Raw genomic sequence first — 25,016 nt, 5'->3', positions numbered from 1 at the left:
GGGAGGAGCTTATGCACAGTAGATGACCCCTGACGTCACAGGGCATTGTTTCGCCGGTGTGACTTGCAACAAAATACTACAAATTACGTCATAGGGTATTGTCACGTGTTTGAAAAGTCTGTCGTACTGTATTCTAAAGGTAGGCCAAAAAATAGGCTCTCAGACAGGGAAGCTAGGCTAAATTTAGAAAAACACATGGTACCGACAAAATATACTCTGTTTCTTCACTCACCCATTGTTTAGCAAACAGATCGGGCAGAGTGATACAGACACACACAAACATACAGAAAGCAACCCTGATACACTTACATTGCCTCTTCATGTAAGGTAAATACACGTACTGGTACTAGGTACGTGAGTGAGTAACTATTGCTTAACGCCGCATCAGCAATTTTGCAGCTATTCTTGGTTACCGGTACTTGGAGCATTAATGTTGCGTTAGGAAGTTTCACTTTTACAACACTAGCTTTGAAAATCTCTCAAATAAGAGCTGCATACAAACACCCGATCCACATAAGCAACCCAAGTTTTCAAATCCATATATCCTAATGATATTATCAGTGATTATCTGCCAGGCTGGTATGACCATCATAGACGAAAACATTGTCAATGATGCGAAAAGATTATCTTGCAACAAACAAATTTTTAAGCATTTGTTACTGAAATTATTTGTTTGCCACTCCATATTTGTGAAGTCAAATGATCTTGTGCGTTATTTATTGTGGTGCTGCAACTTTAATAGTTTGACTCACTTCTCACTCACTCACTCCAAGATAATCTATCATAATAATGTGGTGACTGGTATTTTAAGCAAGAACAAGGCAATGCGTTCACTTTAGTCTCGACTCCAAAATTATTATTAAAAAAATGTATCACACATATATACTAACAGAGTGGATGCATTTAATCTGCACTAAATACTCAGTTGATTATACCATGTTTGAAATGTGTTTATCTTCATTTTCTAAATTTGCAAGGATAAATTTGAAATATGAGTATTTCCGTTGACAGGAAGCATTTTTATTTTGTATAATTTTCAAATGTTTACTTTTCTTGCTAAGTTATGTATCAAGGATAAGTATCAACAGTTTTACTAAAAAAAGATGTTTACCCAATGTGAAATGGGGAACGGTCTGGGCTTATTGCTGGCTATGCTATTCTGTGAATGTTGTGCTGCTTGAGGTGAGCTTTGAGGCTTGGCGAGGGGCGGTCGGGTACCCTAGTGGTTGAAGCGTTCGCTCGTCACGCCGAAGACCCGGGTTCGATTCCCGACATGGGTACAATATGTGAAGCCCATTTCTTGTGTCCCCCGCCGTGATATTGCTGGAATATTGCTAAAAGCGGTGTATAACCATATTCACTCACTCACTCCATTTGAACAAATGACTTGCCTTTGCATGCGTTTGTGACGGGTGCTCCGGTGGGGCAGGATACAATCACCGTCTTGCGAACAACTGGTATCATAAACACATGCTTAAGATATAGTAGAAATCGTACATAGCTTTTAGTGGATATTTCTTATGATCATTGAAATGTTTTGTTGCTTCTATTTTCATTGCACATTCTCATTGTGATTGATAAGTTCATTTCTGATTACGCTTTGCAGAGTTGCGTCCCTTGGGCACGCCAGAAACCTATGATTGTGGGTTCGAATCCCGGTTCGCCCCGATTATGTTTCTAGGTTTGTCAGCACCATACCCGTGCTCGTGGGTTTCACCGAAGTGGTAAACGTCTGATACCTGCATCACTTCGGGCTTTCCTCCCACATTAAGCTGACACGCCGTGATATAACTGGAATACTGTTAAATGTGGCGTAAAACCCAACTCACTCACTCACTCACTCATTTCTGATTAACGATACATGTATGTAACTGCAAGACCGCACTGACGTACCTTACATTTTTCTGAGACTTGAAAATATGACCAGACAGAAGATGTTTTGGTGTGGCCTTTCAATTAGGCCTCGACAAGGATGTTTGTGATAAAGGTGACATTTGCAATTTGTTATAATTTGCTATCATGATTTCATTATATTTAAATCTATTTCCAATTCGTTATCATACATTTCACAATCGATTCCTTAGTTGGAAGAGCTGCTCATTTAGTTACAAAGATCGATACAGTTTTATTGTCAATGTTTTAAGAATTCAATCTATGGTGTATGGCCACCATTTGAATCATGAAATCCTGATACTGCCCTCCTATGGAACCTACCGTGCATTCTGAGGGATCTTCTATTCCACTTAGTTCTCATGACCAACAAGTCGTAAGATGTCGGAGGCTCAGAGTTATCAATTTCGTCCAACACAGTTGGGTTCAGATTTGGTGATCTGGATGGCCACTGAAAAACAGGAACATTGTTCTGTGCGAGGTAACAGTTGTGAATCAAACTGTAGTAGTGCATTGATATGTTGACAATCGACGTTCAATTATTTACAGACCGCCGTCATATAGCTGGAATACTGCTGAGCGCAGTGTTAAACAACCAACCAACCGGAAAAATATATTGCTTATTCTCTTGAAAACAACAACTGAAATGTCATCCGCAATTGGATCTCCTAACACAACTTGTAGGTTCTAGTGCACCAAAACTAGTGTGTCTAATTATTAAGGTCTTGTATCGCTCAGCTGTATTAAACCTATTGCATAACAACTCCACTGAAAAGAGTTTAAAAACACCTGAAGTACTTAAAATAATTTGTTGTAGGTTCTTATATTATTTCCAGTAATTATAACTCTGTTTGAAAAAAAACACAGGTCTACACAGGTTTTCAAGTTCTTTGCAGTGACAAATGTAGTCATTCAAATAAAGTAATTCAAATACCTGCAAGATAAATGACAACATGAGGGCTTTCATTTCATAGGCGTAGCTGGTGTGAAGACTGACAATGAGTTTATGAATGAGTTTCTCACATAATATAAACCTAAGCTATTTAGGCGCATTCAATCTTAAATTAGCATTTTAACGTATGCCATTCTTCATGATGAAAGAGCGCAACTCTAAAGTCTGTTTTAAAGTTACAAGCCGAAAACGTTTATTATATTCATTTAATTAGATCTACAGGTCATGTCCGTGCATCGTTTGCATAAACTGGAATTAAAATTAGTATACATGTACACTGGGATCACTAGTCGACATGGTACATGTAGTACTATTGGGTGTAAATGCAACAAGGAAAGTGTGTGTGTATATTAAAAACCGACTCTTCAATATCTAGTATCGTTTAACAAATACCAAACATGCTACAGAGCATTATGATCGTTGCTAACGTATATCACAATCTGTAAATGTACAGTTAATATTTAAATACTTTGCTTGATGGTTTCCTCTGTAACAGTGCAATAGAAATCATGATGTTTTCGTCCAGCCAATTTCTTAAATTCCCTGACTGGAAGACGAACCCTAATGTTCAATAATAACGCCTAATTTCCGCTTCTAGACAAAAATACACTTCATATTTTTTTATTAGTTTTGAAACATGTATAAACAGCGAAATATCCTCGGTTTTATGAGTCTATTTAAACATGAGTGATCTCTTTGTCTTAATTATACCAGGTGAGAGGACAACCAGTCACAACCACATGGTGTCACGTTAACGATGCATACGTGAGAGCAATATCACATATGAGTTGTGTGAGAAAAATACTTTCAAAATGGCGAACGTCCAGAGACTTGGTACATCTGACTATGTTGTTCTTGGCTCCGTGCTGTCAATCTCGCTTGGAATTGGTGTATTTTTCGCTATCCGTGGTAACAACACTAAAGCTGGATATTTGCTTGGAAATAGACGAATGGGGATGTTTTCTGTGGCTGTTTCAATGTTTGTGACTCTGCAGTCGGCTATCAGCCTGCTAGGGGTGCCTGCCGATGTGTACACGTATGGGACAATGATACTTTACTTGTACATCGGTGTTGCTCTCACCTACGTATCTGGTCTGTTCACAAGCCTTCCACTGCTGTACCCTCTCAGGATCACAAGTGTCTATGAGGTATGAAAGTGGATGTCACCTTTTGTGTTCTATTTCCATTATAATGTGACGGCGGGTTAACTTATACTGACCTGCAAAGAATGAAAACCGGAACAGACAGTGGATTTGGTAGCTGGTGGTCTATAGCCCGTATTAAATGTGAATATTGATATATAGGATTGGTTTGAAGGTTTTAGTATTTGGGATAATTATTGTACTCTTAAATATATGCTTCTTTGCTCATAGTTGTACAGCATTTTACATAAGAAATCTAATTTCGCTCGTTACTTTATGGCTGAGATAATACCGATGTGATGTTAAAGCTGCAACTCACGGTAGGCACCTACCAGGAACTTCCTTGTCAGTGAGGGAGTGACCTAGGCTGTGTGTGACAGTGGACTCCCATCAAAAATGGGAAGCTATATTAAGTAAACAAATATTTGAACTCTCAACACTGCTGGGTGTATTCAATGACATTGCGTGTAGAGATTGGGATAGATCACTGGGAGGAGCTTATGCACAGTAGATGACCCCTGACGTCACAGGGCATTGTTTCGCCGGTGTGACTTGCAACAAAATACCACAAATTACGTCATAGGGTATTGTCACGTGTTTGAAAAGTCTGTCGTACTGTATTCTAAAGGTAGGCCAAAAAATAGGCTCTCAGACAGAAAAGCTAGGCTAAATTTAGAAAAACACATGGTACCGACAAAATATACTCTGCTTCTTCACTCACCCATTGTTTAGCAAACAGATCGGGCAGACACACACAAACATACAGAAAGCAACCATGATACACTAACATTGCCTCTTCATGTAAGGTTAATACACATACTGGTACTAGGTACGTGAGTGAGTAACTATTGCTTAACGCCGCATCAGCAATTTTGCAGCTATTCTTGGTTACCGGTACTTGGAGCATTAATGTTGCGTTAGGAAGTTTCACTTTTACAACACTAGCTTTGAAAATCTCTCAAATAAGACCTGCATACAAACACCCGATCCACATAAGCAACCCATGTTTTCAAATCCATATATCCTAATGATATTATCAGTGATTATCTGCCAGGCTGGTATGACCATCATAGACGAAAACATTGTCAATGATGCGAAAAGATTATCTTGCAACAAACAAATTTTTAAGCATTTGTTACTGAAATTAATTGTTTGCCACTCCATATTTGTGAAGTCACATGATCTTGTGCGTTATTTATTGTGGTGCTGCAACTTTAATAGTTTGACTCACTCCTCACTCACTCACTCCAAGATAATCTGTCATAATAATGTGGTGACTGGTATTTTAAGCAAGAACAAGGCAATGCGTTCAATTAGTCTCGACTCCAAAATTTTTATTAAAAAAATGTATCACACATATATACTAACAGAGTGGATGCATTTAATCTGCACTAAATACTTAGTTGATTATAACATGTTTCAAATGTGTTTATCTTCATTTTCTAAATTTGCAAGGATTCGATTCCCGACATGGGTACAATGTGTGAAGCCCATTTCTGGTGTCCCCCGCCGTGATATTGCTGGAATATTGTTAAAAGCGGCGTAAAACCATATTCACTCACTCACTGACGCTTGGTGAACACATGGTGAGCACGGGCCTTGTCGTCCTGAAACCAAACGTCAACCAACACGCCTTGCATACGGGACAACAAAGTGTGTCAGTATGTTATGCCCATAGTACTGTCCCTTGCCATCCCAGTGCGACACCACACCGTAACCGAGCCACCCCCAAACATGTCATGATGCTCAGGCAGTTATTAGCTTGACCTTCATTTTGTCATCGCCAGACAAGCCCAAAGGTGAATCGGAGACGATTACCCCAGGTATTTTGGTATTTGGAAGGGGCTGCACAACACGTGGCTGTCGAGCATGGAACTGCATGTAGACGAGTTCTAATCGTCGTACAATAAATAGCTTTACATCAACTTGATTCGCTGTTTGAGTCTGATTTCGGATCAATCGATCCTCTACTTTAGTCGTTGACCTAGGACGCCATGATCGGAGTCGATCGTCAATATCTCGGGTTTGTTTGTACCTGTTCCACTGTCTGCTAATCAGACTAAAACATTGAACGTATTGGCCACTGCATCTTCCAGCATACCAGCATGCCGATAGCCCCAAAGCTCTGCGCCTTGCAGACGCCGCGTCGCTAGTTCATACACAAACGATGAATGAAGTCACGTAAATGACAACTGTATGATAAACATGATCAGTATGATTGACAGAAATAATGGTCCACAGAGATTAATCAACCTTCCTTGAAAGCATGAAAGTCAGGTATGACTCGTTACGGACGTGTGTGGCATTACTGCGTGAAGCATGTGTGTTATATCTTACAGACATAAACATTCTTGCATGGGATTTTTGTCGCCAACAACTCTCATTCTAACATGATATTGATATCGATCACCCCCATATGAACTGTAAAACGTATCTATATTTCCTCAAATACACGCTGGGTCCTAATACCAGCCATGTCTCTAATACACGCCGAGTCAAGGGCTCTCGCGAAATTAATAGACGGCATAGGGTCAAATAGAGGAAATACGGTAGTTTGATATCGGATGTTTTGGGCCTTCTAGGCCACAACCCTGACTGCTTCGGTGATGACATTAAAAGATTTAACGAAGGCATATCTTTTGCATACAAATGAAATGTTCATGAAACTGTTAGGGAAATGTTCTATGGTGATCAGAATCGGAACAATTTAAGCTATTTCCTCATTGAAACAACCGACAATGAAAGTAAAATATAACATTATACAAATTGTTTGAAACAACTTTATTCATGACAACATGTTGTTTACAAACCTTTTTTGTGATCGATATTCGTTGCTATCTCCGTCAACCACACACCGTTAGAATTTGGCAGGAGGGGATTTGAAAGTCCATCAGAAAACACTCCCTTTTGAAAGTCCACGAAAACAATGTCCCAAATGAAGTGACAGCTTATCAAACTTGAAATTCATTTCAGAACACGCACAATTAACAAAATCATACACGACCCACTATTTCTGGGCCACAAATGTCTAAGTTCTGTCACTGTCTGGCTTTTGATCCGTGAAATCTTGAAATTGACAGGTCACACCATGCAGATACAGAGATAAGACCTACCTCGTGTCAAAATGTCCGGCTCGTCGGCAGGCTAAAAAGCGGCTGTTCAGTCATACTCAGTTCCATTGGTAATCATATTGTACCAGCGGGCTCGATCATTCCCAGTCAATCTACAGGTTAATGTTGAACCACATCATAGATCGGGGTTGTCATTTAGCTTCTTTTACCTAGCAACGGAGAATGTAAACACAGGATTGTCAGCCATTGACAGCTGCGAGGTGTGAGTAACCGTAATGTAGGTCAAGTTCTGCCACACCCAAGTTCGGGGTGGAGAGGCATATATTTTGATGTTATTATTGTTTACTGGGGATAATTGCTAACTAACTAATACCACTTACACATGTTAAATGTATAATAGAATGTTAATTCAAAACGTTTGTTGGAGAAATATATTTGTTAAGCATTTTAAAACCTTTTTCTACAACCTGTCACCCCTACAATAGAAATGATGGCGTGTTCGATTTCCAAGAACTTACCTCTCTCGCAAAACTCCAAAAATTGACAGCCAGTCCACAGTGTACAACAGGTTGGTAGAAATTAAAAGATTTGTCTTTTGACTAAGTTTGGAGTGTTATTTATCAACTTCTTTTGAAAAACTATGTGTTTTGAACACTTATTTTGAACTACTCACGACTATGGTGGTTTTAATCTTGAACGTCACTAATAATTGTTACAGATATAACTACCTGTGACCACTTTTCGGAATGTTCTAAGATTGCGGACCTGTGTGCCTGTGTTGTTACGCGTTGCAAGAGAGCACCGTCTTCTATCTGTTGTTGCCCTCATGGTAGAATGGAGATAAACCTACTGTGTTTTGAAAATTGATGTAGTCCCACTGTAGAGTAGATACCTCTATATTTTAAGTTTGAACCGAGCGTTTTAGCGCGAGGTTCCACATTTTAATAAAGAGGTATCTACTCTACAGTGGGAGTACATCAAATTTCAAAACACGGTAGGTGTATCTGTTAATAGTTCTAACACTTGGTAAAAAAATATATTTCATTTAACCCCTACTGTTTCAAGAGCAAAAGTTCCTGTGAAACCAATATGTTAGTGTATTTTTCAAACAAGTAAAGTGTGGTTTTAAATATTGCCATGCACTTCACTTCCCAAGAATGGGTATAAAAACATGTGCGTTAATGGGATTCCATATGCATTGATTAGAATCGTGCTGACAGCAACCACTCAGAAAAGCAGCAAAATTACGCAATTTTTCAACATTACAAAATGACACGCCTGTCCACAAATGAGCGTCTTCGAGCCATTGGTATGCTTGAAGCAGGATCGAGTCAAGGTGATTTTGCAAGACAATTTAACGTCCGCAGAAACACCATTTGGTGTTTATGGCAACGTTGGCAACAGACGAATGCAGTCAAAGACCTTTCTCGGAGTGGCAGGCCATGCGTAACCAATAATTGACAAGACAACTGGATTCAAACAACACACCTACGAAATCGATTCCAACCTGGCCTTCAACGAATACCTTCATAAACCGTACGTCGTCGCCTCAGATGTGCAGGGATTGTCGCAAGGAGACCCACCAGACGTCCCATTTTGACAGGAAACCACCGTCAAGCACGTCTACAGTGGTGCAGACAGCGTCTACGCTCGACGGCCATACAGTTGGGAGAAGTTCTATTCACTGACGAGTCTCGTTTTCACCTCAGCCACAGCGATGGACTGATTCGAGTGCACCGACGTCAATCATTGTGTCATGGAAGAAGATCGGTTCGGGGGCGGCAGCGTTATGGTATGGGTGGGATTACAGCAAGACAGAGGACCCGTTTAATAATAGTAGAGGGAAATCTCAATGGACAGCGCTACCGCGACGAGATCATCGGCCCTGTTGTTCTACCGTTTTTGCGTCGTCATGGCCCGGGCATCACCTTTCAACATGACAACGCCCGGCTTCATATTGCTCGACTTCTTCAGGATTCTCTTCAACAAAACAACGTGAATGTCATCCCCTGGCCGATCTCTCACCAAACGAGCACATGTGGGATGAGATGGAGCGGCGCCTTCGACGTCAACCACGTGTTCCATAGACACTCCGGGAACTTCGAAACATGCTCCAGCAGATATGGACAGATATCCCACTGGACGCTTGGTCCATTCCATGAGACGAAGATGTGTTGCTTGCATCGCAACAAGAGGTGGACACACACGCTATTGATTTGTAAATTGACATTTTGGCATGTTCATGTTTGTTTTTTTATGAAATCACGCATTTTCTGAAGTCAGTATGGCAAATAAAACCATTTCAATACTTACGTGAGTCTTTTATCCGTTGCAAACCGAAATTGTTTCAGATTTGGTAAAAAACATAACTTTGCATTAAATCTGTTTCAATGTCACAGGAACTTTTGTTGTTCAGTATATGTACGTGATAAGAGAAGGGGGTTCTTACTTAATGTCAGAAGTGGTGATCTTGAAAGGAGGACATCAAATACAATTAACGTTGACAATAATTGGTACTTGCGATGAATTTCACAAACATTTGTGTAACTAATCAAACATGAGAATAGGAAGGGACCATCCCTCAATGTCCGAAGAAGTGGTGATCATAAGTGGCGGAAGGTGAAATACAACGAACCTTTTAAGAAACAAAAATTTCTAATCCGGTTGATGATCCCGAGTCAACCCTGAGTACTTCACTTCAATTCTTCCATATCATCATACATCATGGCCATTGGCTCGTTGGAGCTGAAAGCGCTGGTAAAAAGAATGATTAATTACCACGCTAGAGTTAGAGTGCATGTATTGTGAACTAAAAAGCGTGATCAAAGGTTTAGTTCACTCATTCACGTAAGCACTGGTGCATAAACCACATGTGTAGCCATGACATTTCATAGTCTTAGGTTTTATGATATATGTTATTCTCTCTACCGCGTGGAGATATATTGGGTTGACAAAATGCAAAGAAGTACTTGTTCCCGATATCAGTCCTATCTGTTAATAGTTATTGCCCTCTACATATATACCATTTTGTTTTGTTAAATGCAACAGTATGCAAGATTTCTGGATTGTAGAGTTGTACTTATTTGAACGGACATGTTTAATGTCCATTTAATGGCAAAATCCGAAAAATATGAATCATGAATATATACATGTAGATACAATGTGGTTCTAAACACGTTTAGATTATGAACATATTTAGAATCTAACAACTTGGGATTAAAAAACTATTCTAAACGAGTTTAGGTTACAAACACACTTAGGAACCAAGATGCGCTTAAAACTATCAACCAAGGGTAAAATATCAGTGATAAAAGCCATGACCATAATAATAAGAAAAAAATGTCTGTTAAAAGGAGACTTTGTTGTACGATTCCGACTTCATCATTAGCATGGGTTTATGAATCACTACCAAACAGTGATGATACCTGCTGTTCGCGAAAAGGTGAGCACATCCTGCCTCACCGCTGGCAACCGTCACAAACATATTTGCATTAGGCATTTACAGATTTTACAGTGTAGAGAAAGTGTCCACCACAAACATGAAGCACCGGGCTTATTTACAGAAATATCTGGATGCAAACCAGATTATCATAATATGTAGCCATTGTTCGCTTAATATGAATAAAAATGACAAAAACCATTTCTATAATTATATAAACAGCGGCAAAACCCTTTCCATATTCATAAGACATCTCTGCCAAAACCAGTCCGGATTGTACGATTCCGACTATATCATGAGTATGTGTTTTGGAATCACTATCAAATAAAAAAAGAGGTGCATACTCAAATCAAAGTCCATTTTATTATAACTGTGTGTTCATGAATCACCATCAAATATGTGCGCTCCACATGTCTACTATAAAAACAATTGTAACCCTGATCAAACATCTATTGAACAAGAAACGTGTGACGCTCTTTGAAAGCTTTGAAGAAGGGAAACGTTGGGAAATGTAGATAGTAGGGCTGTTACCATTCACTCGCATATTCGGTGAATCGAACCGTAACCATTCATTAATTGAATTCGTTATTCATGGCCACTAGAATCGAATATTTATGAATATGCTATCATGTATATTTACATACCCTGTAGCTAAAAATATCCATAACAACATATTATATGCATAGATTTCTTTCAATGACAACACTCTAATAATATATAAATTTGATAGTATTGTTTTCACTCGTCATTGTCGCATTAGTGCAGTATATAAATTTGTAAATTATTAATCATTAACAAGCCATGTCAAATAAATTATGATGTTATTGTTTCACTGAATATAATAAATAATACATAATCTGCTGACTTGTTATTGTAATTGTGAATTAATATTCGTATTCGTTACCCTATATTCGTGATATGAATCGTATTCGCCTCATAGTGTATTCGTTGCAGCCCTAGTAGAGAGTGTTTTTTTTCACTCTGAAGTTGTGTACAATAGATCTAAATACAACTGTGCTCATAGGAATGTTTACTTCTTGCCATAACTGTCTTATCCCCAATTGCATATACAAAAAATAAACAAAATCGTACCAATTTATAAGTTATGGTATTATTATAGTCATGTCTTGTTGACCCATATCTTGTGTTACAGTATCTTGGAATGAGGTTCGATTCAAATGCTGTGCGACTTCTGGGCACTTGTATTGGGATGTTACAAACGGTAGGTACAGATAGACAAGGGGAGAGGGCATAGTCACTTTCTGATATAATTAATCATTTCCAAAATGATATAAAGTGCATCAGATTTGGGGAGATTCCACCCTATTACGGAGCAGTGGTGTAAAAGTGACAATACTACCTTTCATATTTCCAGTTAATCTACATGGCAATTGCTCTGCTTTCTCCTGGTCTGGCACTTCAGGCAGGTACGTACTTCCGCTTTTGGATTCCAGTTAAATCAAACTACACGTCACACCCCATTGGGATGCCAGCATGGCTGAACCTAGATAGTTGTGCAAAAGGATAAAACGTCTTCTAACTGCAAGATTTGATGCATGTTATCACTTTAGGAAATATGTTCATAACCCATCCACTTCAGTGGCACAAACGATATCTTTATGGTATTTTTTGTTTTGTTTATGTATCCTTAGTTTTCCGTTTAATTTTCAGTGGCAGGGCTACCGCTGTGGTTATCCATTGTGATTGTGGGCATTGTAGGAACCATCTACACATCCATAGTGAGTACCACACATTTCTCATCCTTACTTTACTGTCTTCACGTTGTCAATTTGATCATGTTAATACACGATATGTGCATATGTATATAATGCAAGTTCCTACCAATAGCCACATCTGTCTTAATTGTGTGGAGCTGATGCTGATCTTTTTGCAAGAAAATTTGCACATATGAATTTTGGATGCGTTGCCTTGTGCCAACTTGTGGGTAGTGGTTAGTACAAAGTAACTGGTAATTTGTATCTTTTCAAATGCCATGCATGTGATTTAGGAGATAAAAATACCCTGTTTTATTGGAGAGCTAGGTTACCTGTACATTTAACCATGCTAAAATGAATTTAACGAGTGAGTGAGTTGGGTTTAACGCCGCTTTTAACAGTATTTCAGTTATATCGCGGCGTGTCAGCTTTATGTGTGAGGAAAGCCCGAAGTGATGCAGGTCTCAGACGTTTACCACTTCGGTGAAACCCACGAGTACGGGTATGGTGCTGACAAACCTAGAAACATAATTGGGGCGAACCGGGATTCGAACCCACAATCATAGGTTTCTGGCGTGCTCAAGGGACGCAACTCTGCACAGCGAATCGTGGCGCCTTAGACGACAGGGCCACCAGTGCCCTCAAACTGAATTTGAAACCGAAGAAATTTGGAATTTATCACGGTTAAATCTGCAGGTAAGCTGGATCAACATTGAAACACAGTATGTTTATCTCCATTTTACCATGGCTGAATTAAATTCTAGCAAAATGATGTTAGCAAATATATTAAGTGAAGCGGCATGAGTCAAGTGTTACGAATAGATTGTAGATCAGAATTTACGGAATCACAAAAACAGCCTTTAAACAAAATATGGCGCTCTATATGTTCAAGCAATTTTGTTGTACACATAATTATTATCGCCCGCCACGAAGTGGGGCGTAAGATATAGGAACGAAGTTCGTCCCGTCCGCCCGTCCGCTTCTCAATGCGGACATATTATCTGAAATACTAATCAAGTTAGAAAAATGAAATTTTGCGAACTAATGTTACTGGTCACGGTCTCAAATGAGTTCGAAAATTGGTGTCGAAATTGGAGTTATGGCCCTTGCTCCGTGCTTTTCATTTTAGTGCATACTGCGTGAAATTGTGGCAAGTTTTCTCAGAATCTACTGACGTTATAAGAATAAAATTTTGCAAGCTTATCTGAGAGGTACCTGTCAAGACTGAGTTCGAACATTGGTCCTGTAAATTATGTTTTTACACAGTTGCGACTTGTCAAGATTGATTTTGAAAGTTGCTCCCGTAAATTATTTGTTTACAAGTTACGCCCTCGATCCATGTTAAGTAAGTTCATAGTGTGTGCAGTGGAGACAAGTTTTCTCAGAAACTACTGTAGTTAGCTTATCTAAGAGATTTTACACCGCGGCTGGGAAGGGGATATGGCAGGTCAAACTTAACATCAGATATATAGATAATTATTATTCCGAAGACATGATAAAATCAAACAACTTTTTTGCATGACATCATTGAGTTATTTTTTCCAGAGAAGGGGTCTTTTGTGTGTATTAATTTCTCATTGAATTATTTCTTCTAATGACATAAGCGGTCCAAGTGCCTATCTCTTCTTAAGGCTTATAGGACTCTTGTTTATAGTTTATATTCACTACAACTAAATCGTATGTGTCCAATAGGGATAGTGATAACGCTGTTTTCTTGTTTAAATATGCCAACCGACAATGACTGTAATTGAAGTAATATTAAAATAATATTGGCTTCAGTCAAATCGGCTGTTTCATTCAGAGGGGGTTTATTGCAATTTGGTACCTCTGACTGACCAATCAAATTCGAGTATTTTCGAAATTCATCGTAGAATAAATGTTGAACTAAGTTCACATGAACCACACATAAAATATATCATGAAACGTTAACTGTTCAGTTACGATAGTTTATTGTCCAATGAGATGTATACAGTTTTAAATGTTATTGACTATTGACTTGATTGCTATGTGTTTCAAGGATATACTGTGGTCAATAAACTGATTGTCACACTACAGGGAGGCATAAAGAGTGTGGTGTGGACAGACGTGTTCCAGTCCATGATCATGCTTGGAGGGATGCTGACTGCCATTGTTCTGGTATGCCCATCTGCACACAATAGATCCTCAGTACAGCATGCTTCTTGTACTAACTGATTGACGATGACATTGAGATGATCTGGTTCCAGCGCGAAACCTTGTTGGCTGATTTCCTGAGTGTCATTTTATGCCAATGGTCTTGATATTTGCTCCTGCTGTCCAGCACTGGTTAAGGTCATTTTACAGGCCGTGACATGTCTTAAATATAGACTAAGCAATGAAAGAATACTCACAGTCTGATAGCCAACATCTATAACTTGTACAACCACCTGGAGGAATATTGTTTTAAAAATCCCACTGAATACGATCCTTTTCCTTATGTTTAATGTCTTCAGAATCAATAGCAGGATAATTTAGGTGAAACTTTGCTGCTGTTAATCAATGTAAGGGTCGACTTTAGTCGTTAGGAGTACATTATATGAGTGCCAATGGACAGTATCTTCAATGCTGTTTACAAGGCCAAAGACTTTGACGTTTGTCCTCGATCAGTATAAACATACATGAATATGAAGGTATATGTTCATGTGACATACAGTTTTATATATTCCCAGTTACCATGCATACCTGTTCTAATGTTGAGCAAGATGATATACAGAATGCAATTACTACTGTAAGCTTACTAAGGGTAGACGGAACATTCCGAAGAAATTGAAATTGTTTAGGAAGCGAGCACTTCCTAGTTACTGCATAAGTAAACTAACGCTTGGGTGCGGATGTAAAAAATATCGGAACTACCGGACATAAAAAATGCTGCGATACGGGTTCCGAGTATTGAGTAAAGATAATTTCTGCGTTTCAACGGGAATATTGCTAAAAGCGTAAAACAAGTCATATACGTTTTTCTCCCTCTAGACCTTAGGTCCAGGTTCGTTCCCCACAGGGCCATAATGTGTAAAGTCCATTTCTGTTTCACCAGCCGTGGTATTGCTGGCATAATTCCTTTAAGCGACGTATTCTTTGACTCACTCACTCTTTTAGGGAATAATGAAGGCTGGAGGTGTGACGACGGTAGCAAGAGTCGCACTGGACGGAGGGAGACTACAATTTGATGAGTACGCACCAGCACAATATGATAAAACAAACAAGGAATTCATTTTTCTTCCTTTAAGATTGCTATTCCCTTTGAAAGAATAGCCATTGAGACTTGAAGTGTGTGCCATAACTTACAGATACCTTTTCCCAATAGTATTTTATTACTGTTACATAATGTGTTCACAAGTGTATGTAGAATCAAAGTTTAACAGGAACAAGGATTGTAGATTACTCTTTGTGTATTAAATGACTATCCGTAGACACTCGGCAACCACTGGGCAACCACTGGGCAACCACCTGGCAACCCCTGGGCATATTTGCAGCCCTTTCACAGTTGTACATGTTATGCTTTCCCTCCACATTATACTGACATATCGTGATATACCGTTCAAAGATGCCCTTTCACAGTTGCACATTTGGGCAAATGGGCAACCACTGGGCCACTGCCTGGCAACCCCTGGGCACAGTTGCAGCCCTTTCACAGTTGCACATTTGGGCAAATGGGCAACCACTGGGCAACCACTGGGCAACCACGTGGCAACCACTGATCAACCACCGGGCCACCACCTGTCAACCCCTGGGCACAGTTGCAGCCCTTTCACAGTTGCACATTTAGGGAAATGGGCAACCACTGGGCAACCACATGGCAACCACTGGGCAACCACTGGGCAACCACCGGGCCACCACCTGGCAAACCCTGGGCACAGTTGCAGCACTTTCATAGTTGCAATTTTTTTTGCTTTCCTGCCACATTATGCTGACCTTTCGTGATATACTGTTCAAAGCTTAAACATCACTCATTAACAATGCGTATGACTTATGACTTATAAACATTAATTTACTAGAACTGATCCTGATCCGAGGGTACGGCATACAGTATGGGGACTTGTGGTTGGTGGTTTTTGTAACTGGTATGTCAGCCTCTTCAGTCAGACAATGGTGCAAAGAATTTCTGCGATCGGAACACCAAAAGGAGCCAAAATGTAAGTGGGATTAAAAGCTTTAGTTTCGTTATCATAAATGACTGCCTACAGGCAATGGGTGGAGTAGAATGTACGTCCGCACTGTGGCTTTTTGTCATCTAATAAGTACTTTTCTGTGTCCGAGGAACTAGAAATCCTTTGTTCAGAAATGCGCCCTTTTGGCTTACTTGAATCAGTTGACAGTAGGTATGATTCCAGATTGGCAGATATTATGATCATTGATCTGGCGCCAGCATTCCCTTGCACATACACGTACGAACGAGTTATAAAAAAAATACTACAATTCAAAGTGGCGTGTATTCAGTCACAAACTCTAAGCTGTTTAAGGAATCAAGCAGGGTGTGTATTCTATTTACTATTTATTCTATTTCAGTATTATCTTCTTTTTTTAAAAGTTATAATGTAGGGTTTTGACTATCAGGAATATTGATAATTACCCATCGGTGCAAGTGTATGTCATACGAATCCACTGAGCTGACACTTAAGCAACGTAATTTATGGCATCCAAATTCAAATCTGACACAATCGCCTCTGTGAATTAATTATGAACAAATTTGTATGCATATAATCACTTCCCTTTGAGAATAAGCCTACGTCCGTTATCTTCTCTCATGTTGTGATATACTCATATTGTGTTACTGCCTTCACTTTAGAGCCTATCTCCTGAACATCCCGATGGTGATTGTGTATGGGTTGTTGCTTACCATGACAGGATTGACTCTCTTTGGTTTTTTCTACGAACTTGGATGTGATCCCTACGAGGCGGGATACGTGTCTAATAGGAACCAGGTAATAATCTAGACACAAACAAATATATGTTTATTGTGTCTGTTTGGCATCGTGCGGTCGTGTATCGATACAAAAACATATTTCAAACGGAGCACACATGAAGTGGCATGAAAAAGAGTTGTGATTTGTTATTCTTCTGATAATACAGGATGTCCTCGATAAAAGTTGATCTGCTCTGTGAAACACGCATGTTCTCCAGAAGGCAATATGTATGGTCGAATGATTATGACTTCAGAGGCGAGGAAAATACTGAATTTTCTGGTGGAAGGCAATGTGTTTTTCTGGTAGTGTTCGCTTGTGAAAAACACAACAGATTTTTAACATCGTGATATGTGTATTTAACTTACAAAAGAACTGTGAGCACGGGTGGCCCATCCGTCTAAGGCGCCGTGCAGAGTTGCGTCCCTTGGGCACACCAGAAACCTATGACTGTGGGTTCGAATCCCGGTTCGCCCCGATCCATACCCGTGCTCGTGAGTTTCACCAAAGTGGTAAAAACCAGGCTTTCCTCCCACATCAAGCTGACACGCCGAATATCACTCACTCACACACTGCTGTCTCAGATGCACGTTCTCTTTGTAGTTGATGCCTTACTTCATGATGAACCTGTTGTCACCATACCCAGGAGTGACTGGTCTGTACTTGTCTACCCTGTTTAGTGGGGCGCTCAGGTATGTGTTCAGGGACAGATGGCTGGTGATACAAATAGGTACTAATTATTGACTGGGTTACATACCTCCGGAGACCCATGAAGATCTTGGGTAGAATAGGTCTTCAGCAACCAATGCTTGCTGTAAAAGGTGACCATGCTTTTCGTAAGAGGCGACAAACAGGATCGGGTGGTTAGGCTCGCTGACTTAGTTGATGCATGTCATCGGTCCCAATTGCGTGGATCGATGCTCATGATGTCAATCACTGATTTGTCTGGTCCAGACTCAATAATTTACAGACCGCCGTCATATCGCTGGATCATTGCTCAGTGCGGCGTTAAATAACAAACAAACAAAACATAACCCTGGAAATACAATATAAAGCACAGTAAACCAGTGTCCTCTTCAATATATTCCACGAGGCATAATGGTTGTTCTTCCTGTTGTTTTCTCAGCACCCTGTCCTCTGGAATAAACGGTTTAGCTGCCAACACTGTTGAGGATATTCTTCGACCGTGCCTTCAAAGGAACAGAACATCAGATCGTGTTGTGACAATAATAGCCAAAGTGTTAGGTAAAGGAACTAGACCATCACACGCACACACCGCGAACGTTATAGAAAAATCTATGATCGTTTAAACGTCTTCTCCATATATACCAATAGACTATGAATTATATTTGTTGTTTTTGCAACGTCTACCCATTACCAGTGTAATGGAATCTGGCGCAATACAAGGTACTTATTATTATTTTTTGACTTGTGTGTGAACACACCTGACATAAGGTACACGTTAATGCAGCATGGGATTTTGAAAATCAGTGTCTAATCTGCAGACTTGTTTTAAGCAGTAAAACGTCACCAGTCTTTAACCTTTAAGCCAAGAGTCAATATATTAACATCCACTTCTTTGATAGGTTTTTCGAAGTTGCAGTACTAAGTAAAGATAAGATTTATGGATGAACAACTTCTTTATTACAATTAAGAGCGACGTTTCGCTGTAGGTTCTAACACCTATCAATTGCTTGATAACGGTGTTAGAACCTACATCGAAACGTTGCAAATGAAATAAGGGGTTGTTCATCCATACATCTTATCTTTACTTACATTAACATCCACTCTGAGTTGTTTATATAGGGGGGCGGTCGGGTAGCCTAGTGGTTAAAGCGTTCGCTCGTCACGCCGAAGACCCGGGTTCGATTCCCGACATGGGTACAATGTGTGAAGCCCATTTCTGGTGTCCCCCGCCGTGATATTGCTGGAATATTGCTAAAAGCGTAGATTTATCTTTCAGTGTTTGTGTATGGCTTACTGGCGATTGGACTGGCTTATGCTGCCGACTCAATGAAAGGCCCTCTGACACAGGTAGGATTAAAAAGCGGAAAGATTACAATACAATTGTATATCCTATTCATGTATTTCAGACACATTCTTGACATTCTTGAGTGAACAAACTTATATAATAGGGAGAGTTTGGTTACTGCTGCTGCCACATATCCTCTGTGTTTCAATAAAATAAGTTTATTCTGCATTGATCATGTGTGATTAATTATTTACTGATTTCACAATTTAGTACCGTACAGAACGATATCTTAGTTTAACCTTCGCGTTTCAACTTAAGAAGCAACGCATGTATATCTGCGTATATACGTGTATATCTGGGTGTATATGTGTATATCTCAATATATGCGTATATCGGGGTGTATATGTGTGTATCTGCGAAGGATATTAAATTATGTTCACTAAATATTATTTCAAAGTCTCAGAAACGTTCTTGGTGGGTTCCACTTGGCAGGGCTTCCGGGAGAAGTCCCATTCGCTGTCTGGACTGAGCGTAGATGGGGTAAGGGGCCCTGAGCTGATGATAAAGCTAACCAGCCCATGTGTCCCTCGTTCGGTTTTACATCACCCGCCGATGAAACGCATCAACCCCACTGTACCCGGAGTGATCCTGCTACAACTCATAATATACGCCTGTACACATACATGTATATACGCAGATATACACATATATACGTATATATTCGCAGATAGAACAGAATATGTACCGATAGTTGCATAGTTGTAAGGTATTTTATAACATACAATGGCATAATGCTGTGAATGCCTTTACCATATCTATATTTCAGTCTTCCCTAGCAGCCTTTGGTGCTACCGGGGGTCCTCTTCTTGGAATGTTTCTCTTAGGAGCTTTGATTCCATGGACCAACAGAATGGTAACACAAATCCTACATTAGCGTTCTGAAGTATAAAGGGGGTGGCTCAGTCGTCTAAGGCGCAGCGATTCGCTGTGCAGAGTTGCGTCCCTTGGGCACGCCTGAAAAGTATGATTGTGGGTTCGAATCAGGTTTGTCCCGAATATGTCTCTAGGTTTGTCAGCAGCATACCTGTACTCGTGGGTTTCACCAAAGTGGTAAACGTTCTGAAACCTGCATCACTTTGGGCTTTCCTCCCACATTGAGCTGACACGCCGTGATATAACTGGAATACTGTTAATAGCGACGTTAAACCCAACTCACTCAGTCACTCACTCTGAAGTATAAACGTGTAAAAATAATGCTATTGATCTCAGTCATTTAATATTGGAGCTACATGAGCCCTGTTAAATCGATTCTTGGCCTGGCAAAACAGTGAATTAAAGCATCAGCAAGGCACCATGTCATCGGGTCATAATGAGACATTATCAGTCTAGTCACAGAGATTGACCAGGCGATCAACTGAAGTCAACAGTTGAATTCTTCGGATTTCCCACTGATAGGGGGCATGGGTGTGGTGTACACACACACTACACCGGGGCAGGGAAGGGGGACAATGCTGATAAAACTTAACATATAAATACGCTTCAAAAAGAGAAACTATACATCAGGATTGCAACTGGGTTTATTTTTCGAGTTTAGATTTCATGAAATTTATAAATAGTGGAATGTGTAGCTAAATTATTGATGTGCATTATGCACTTAACAAAAGCAGGTGCAAAGACGTCCGGGTTAGCTGGAAAGTCAGTAACGATTATGGCCTCCTCGAGCTGCTATCACCTCATGGCGGTGACTGCCCATAGACGAATGAGTCCGAATGAAAGCCCGGGGATGTTCTGCCACTCCTACTCTAGCACAACAAACAGTTCCTGAAGTGTCTGTGGCGCTGGTTGACCTTCCAGCACATCCCACAGATGTTTAATAGGGGACAAGTCTGGCGAGCGGGCAGCCCAGGGTAGCGTAGTCACGTTGTGCAAACTCTGTGCAAAAACGTGCGACGAGGGGTCTGGCGTTGTCTGGCTGAAAGATGCCGCCATTGACGTTGATGGAGGGGACAACGTTGCGCTGCAGGATCTCGTCTCGGTAGCGTAGACCATTCAGAGCACCATCCACTCTCACAAGGTGCTGTCCGGCCTCCGTGATGGATGCCTCCCCACACCATGACGCTTCCCCCTCCAACACGATGCAATTGCTGAACGCAGTGTTCAGCGTAACGGGCACGTCCATCAGCACGTCTCAGCAGAAAACGGGACTCGTCTGTGAACAGAACACGTCTCCATCTTGCTTGATGACACCACTGCAGAAGTTCAGGGAGGTGATGCGGCGTCAGGATGTTCGCACTGGTCGCCCAGCTAGAATACCTGCTGCTTTCAGACGATTTCGAACAGTCTGATCCGATACGCAGTTCCGGTACATGTGAGGCTGTTGACGTCGCCATGATGAAACAGACCCGCAGGTCTCGTGCCCGGATGTAGCGATCTTGGCCAGGCGTTGAAACGCGAGGTCGTCCTGACCTTGTCCTGTCACGAACGCTGTCGGTGGTGTTGTAACGTCTCCACAAGTTAAAGATGGTCAATCTAATCGTTTGGGCGAATTGCCCCGTCGCGACGTCACAACAATACGTTTCGGGCAATCTGCATGTTTACTCGAACATTTAATCAAATTTAATTGTTACTTGAGAAATAACATTACATTTCTACCATACAAAAACGATCGGGTCCACTGTCATAAAATTTATGCATGTATAGTTTGGTTTTTTTTAAGAGTATAGATACTTGTTCCGAAGATATGATAAAATCAAACAACATTTTTGCATGACATTATTTTCGAAATGTAACACAATTGTTTGAGGGGGCACGGTTGGCACAGTCGTATAAGGCGCCGCGATTCGCTGTGCAGAGTTGCGTCCATTGGGTTCCCCAGAAACCTATGATTGTGGGTTCGAATCCCGGTTCGCCCCGATTATGTTTCTAGGTTTGTCAGCACCATACCAGTGCTCGTGGGTTTCCCCGAAGTGGCATACGTCTGAGACCTGCATCACTTCGGGCCTTCCCGGGCCTCCTACATTAAGCTGACACGCCATGATATAACTGGAATACTGTTAAAAGCGGCGTTAAACCCAACTCACTCACTCACTCACTCAATTGTTTGACGATGTTTCAGGGAGCTCTGTGTGGTGGCGTTATTGCCCTGGTGCTCAATATGTGTCTCAGCGTTACTGCCCAACTGTATGGACACCAAGCCCCTACACTACATCCGGCACCATCTTACGCATGCGCAAATAACAGTGCAATGGATAACGGAACACTATTTCCCATGTACACTAATGGCAGCACCGACCATGAAGTAACTTCCATGGCACCTCCACAAAGGTAGGAAAATATATTGTGATATGTTCTACAAACTGTTAAGAAGCATGGGGGTTGCAGAATGGGGAATTGTGTCTATCTTGACCATACACCGAATTACTGGATTACAGCGTAACATGTTACTCACTCATTCTGGAATTAACATAATGAGCGCCTTTTGGGTAGAATGATTGTGTTTTAGGTGCAATTAATTTCTGTGAATTGTCATTGTACTGTTAAAATGGAAAATGTTTCATAAATGCTTTCAAACATAAAATATGTCTCCTGTGTTTACGAAAGGATCGTTGAATAAACAAATTGTATGAACTGCTTCGTGCCAAACATCGATCGAAGTGCTCATGATGCTGAGACCTCTTTGCAGTACAAGGTCCGACCTGGTAGGATACATTGTAGTTTTAGTTTCTCAAGCGTAGGAATTCCTGGTAGGAATATAGGACCACAGCAGCCTTGTCGCCTTGTAAGCGACTAAATGGATTGGATGATTAGGCCGGGTGACTTGGTGGAGTGCATGTCATCTCATCCCAATGTTCATGAGGTGAATCACTGGATTGTCTGGTCAAGACACGGTTAATCACAGTCCGCCGCAGCCGCCGCAGCCGCCGCCGCCGCCGAAATATTGTTGAATGCGGCGTTAAACAGCAACCTAACGAATACTATTCTTTTCTATCTGCAGTAAAACAGCCCCAACGTTTCACATCTACGATCTCTCCTACTGTTGGTACGGGACCACAGGCATGGTGATTGCTGTCGTTGTTGGGGTTGGGGTTTCGTTAGTAACAGGTTTGTAACAAGCGGATTTAGTTGAGTTTGATTTTTTTCTTTCACAAACGCGTGCTAAGGATCGGGCCCAAGTTATCACAATTTAGAATACCCCTCACAAAAACACAATTACAAATAATATAGTTCATCAATAATTATAAAAGTACAGAAGGGTTCATTAAATAAGAAGAATTATTTATAATAATAACTTAATAATCATTCTTTTTATATGTTATCTCCTATTACTTTGATTAATATAGCTTCAGGTATATTGTTTGCAAATGTGTTCAACAAAATTTGATGCTAAAAGTGCATGTGTTAGTGACGGGTGCTACCGTCGGGCAGGATCCGCTTACCTTTGGCGAACACCTGGCATCTTCACTATTTGATAGTGATTTTAATAGGCGCTTAAGATGTCGGAAATGTTGAATTGACTGTGTTTGCAGAAATTCCCTTCAGAGGCTGATCTTTAATTTATCTTTAGAGATTGCTTTTTAAACCATATAAAATCTGTTTCGACGGATTATTACAGGCTATTCCCGGTGTTGATGTTTAATATTATGATGATGACGGTTTTGTCGTTATTGTTGTCTATTGATTCAGATCCAAACTGATTCATCGTACTTTTGAGGCAACATGTTAAGCACAAGATTCCACACTACTAAGGTTCTGAAAGTGATATCCCGATGAACTGATCTGTGTGCTTTCCATCTTGCATTCTTAGCTTCACTTACTAACCGTTGTCATTCCAGACATATATCCCAATGAAATGCACAGATATACTTAAATACAAAAAGGGAGATCAAATCTGTGATTTATATCTGTACTTTTTAAAACCCCAGGTCGCCGGGACCCTAAAACACTTGACCCACAGTTGGTATTCCCTTTCGTAAGAAAACTGTGTAACCTGAAGTCACGAAGTGCGACTGTTGACGCCGAGAATTATAAGGAAGTTTCGGTAAGTTTTATAAAAAAAAAGGCAGGGGTAACGCTTTGGTAGTGGGAGGATTGGATGGGTTGTGCAGTGTGTGTGTGTGTGTGTGTGTGTGTGTGTGTGTGTGTGTGTGTGTGTGTGAGGGGGAGGGGAGGGAGAGAACGTACAGACATCTGAATTCCAAATGTCACCCTACTAGTGTTGGGTATTATTATGTACTTACGGAAATACTGATGGTATCATGTGAATATATGTTGTCACAGACATATGTATGGCTCACAAAAACTGGTACGGCAACCAGTTTTGTCAAACATGTGCATGCAGCCAGCAAATCTTCAGTATGTGAATCTCCTCCGAAAGTAATGGAAGGCGGTGTGTGGGGGGGAGGGGCGCTGTGTGTATTTGTATTTCTTTGAACACCAAAGTTGTCCAGTGAATGTGTGTGTGTGTGTGTGTGTGTGTGTGTGTGTGTGTGTGTGTGTGTGTGTGTGTGTGTGTGTGTGTGTGTGTGTGTGTGTGTGTTTATATATGTGTGTGGGAGGGGGGGGGGGGGGTATTTGTTGTCTGGAACATTTGAATTTCAATTACATGCCAGAACTGTGTAGATATTTCTATAAAGTGCAAGACCAGGACTACACGACATGTAGCATCTTGTAAGACTGGATACTTTATCTTCGTGATATTGTTTCAGATGGAAGGCGCATCGTGTGAAGTGGAAAAGGATGTTGCATGCAAGACTCGACAGCATGTCTCCTCCATCGAGACTCGCTTTTAAGTTACTATTGTTTGTTGTTTAACTGCTTACTCAGCAATATTGTCGTAAGAGGCGACTGGCGGGATCGGGTGGTCAGACTTTGTTGAATCATGTCATCGTATCCCAATTGCGTGGATCGGTGCTCATG

General features: G+C 40.6%; 1 protein-coding gene across 1 annotated transcript; it reads left to right on the top strand.

The window, feature by feature from the left end:
* Positions 1-3,654: 3,654 nt before the first annotated feature.
* On the top strand, positions 3,655-24,889 carry LOC139452963 (sodium-dependent multivitamin transporter-like). The gene is made up of 16 exons (XM_071234587.1): positions 3,655-3,990; positions 11,648-11,716; positions 11,870-11,921; positions 12,166-12,233; positions 14,265-14,345; positions 15,324-15,397; positions 16,223-16,360; positions 17,014-17,149; positions 17,732-17,820; positions 18,255-18,373; positions 19,092-19,162; positions 19,927-20,013; positions 22,216-22,424; positions 23,095-23,201; positions 24,023-24,138; positions 24,806-24,889. The coding sequence occupies exons 1-16, from the start codon at positions 3,655-3,657 to the stop codon at positions 24,887-24,889; spliced, it is 1,836 nt and encodes a 611-aa protein (XP_071090688.1).
* Positions 24,890-25,016: the final 127 nt, after the last annotated feature.

This window comes from Haliotis cracherodii, unplaced genomic scaffold, assembly GCF_022045235.1.
Source record: "Haliotis cracherodii isolate W230 unplaced genomic scaffold, xgHalCrac1.p SCAF_9, whole genome shotgun sequence".
NCBI classification, from domain to species: domain Eukaryota; kingdom Metazoa; phylum Mollusca; class Gastropoda; order Lepetellida; family Haliotidae; genus Haliotis; species Haliotis cracherodii.
This window is presented reverse-complemented; position numbering and strand designations above follow the sequence as displayed.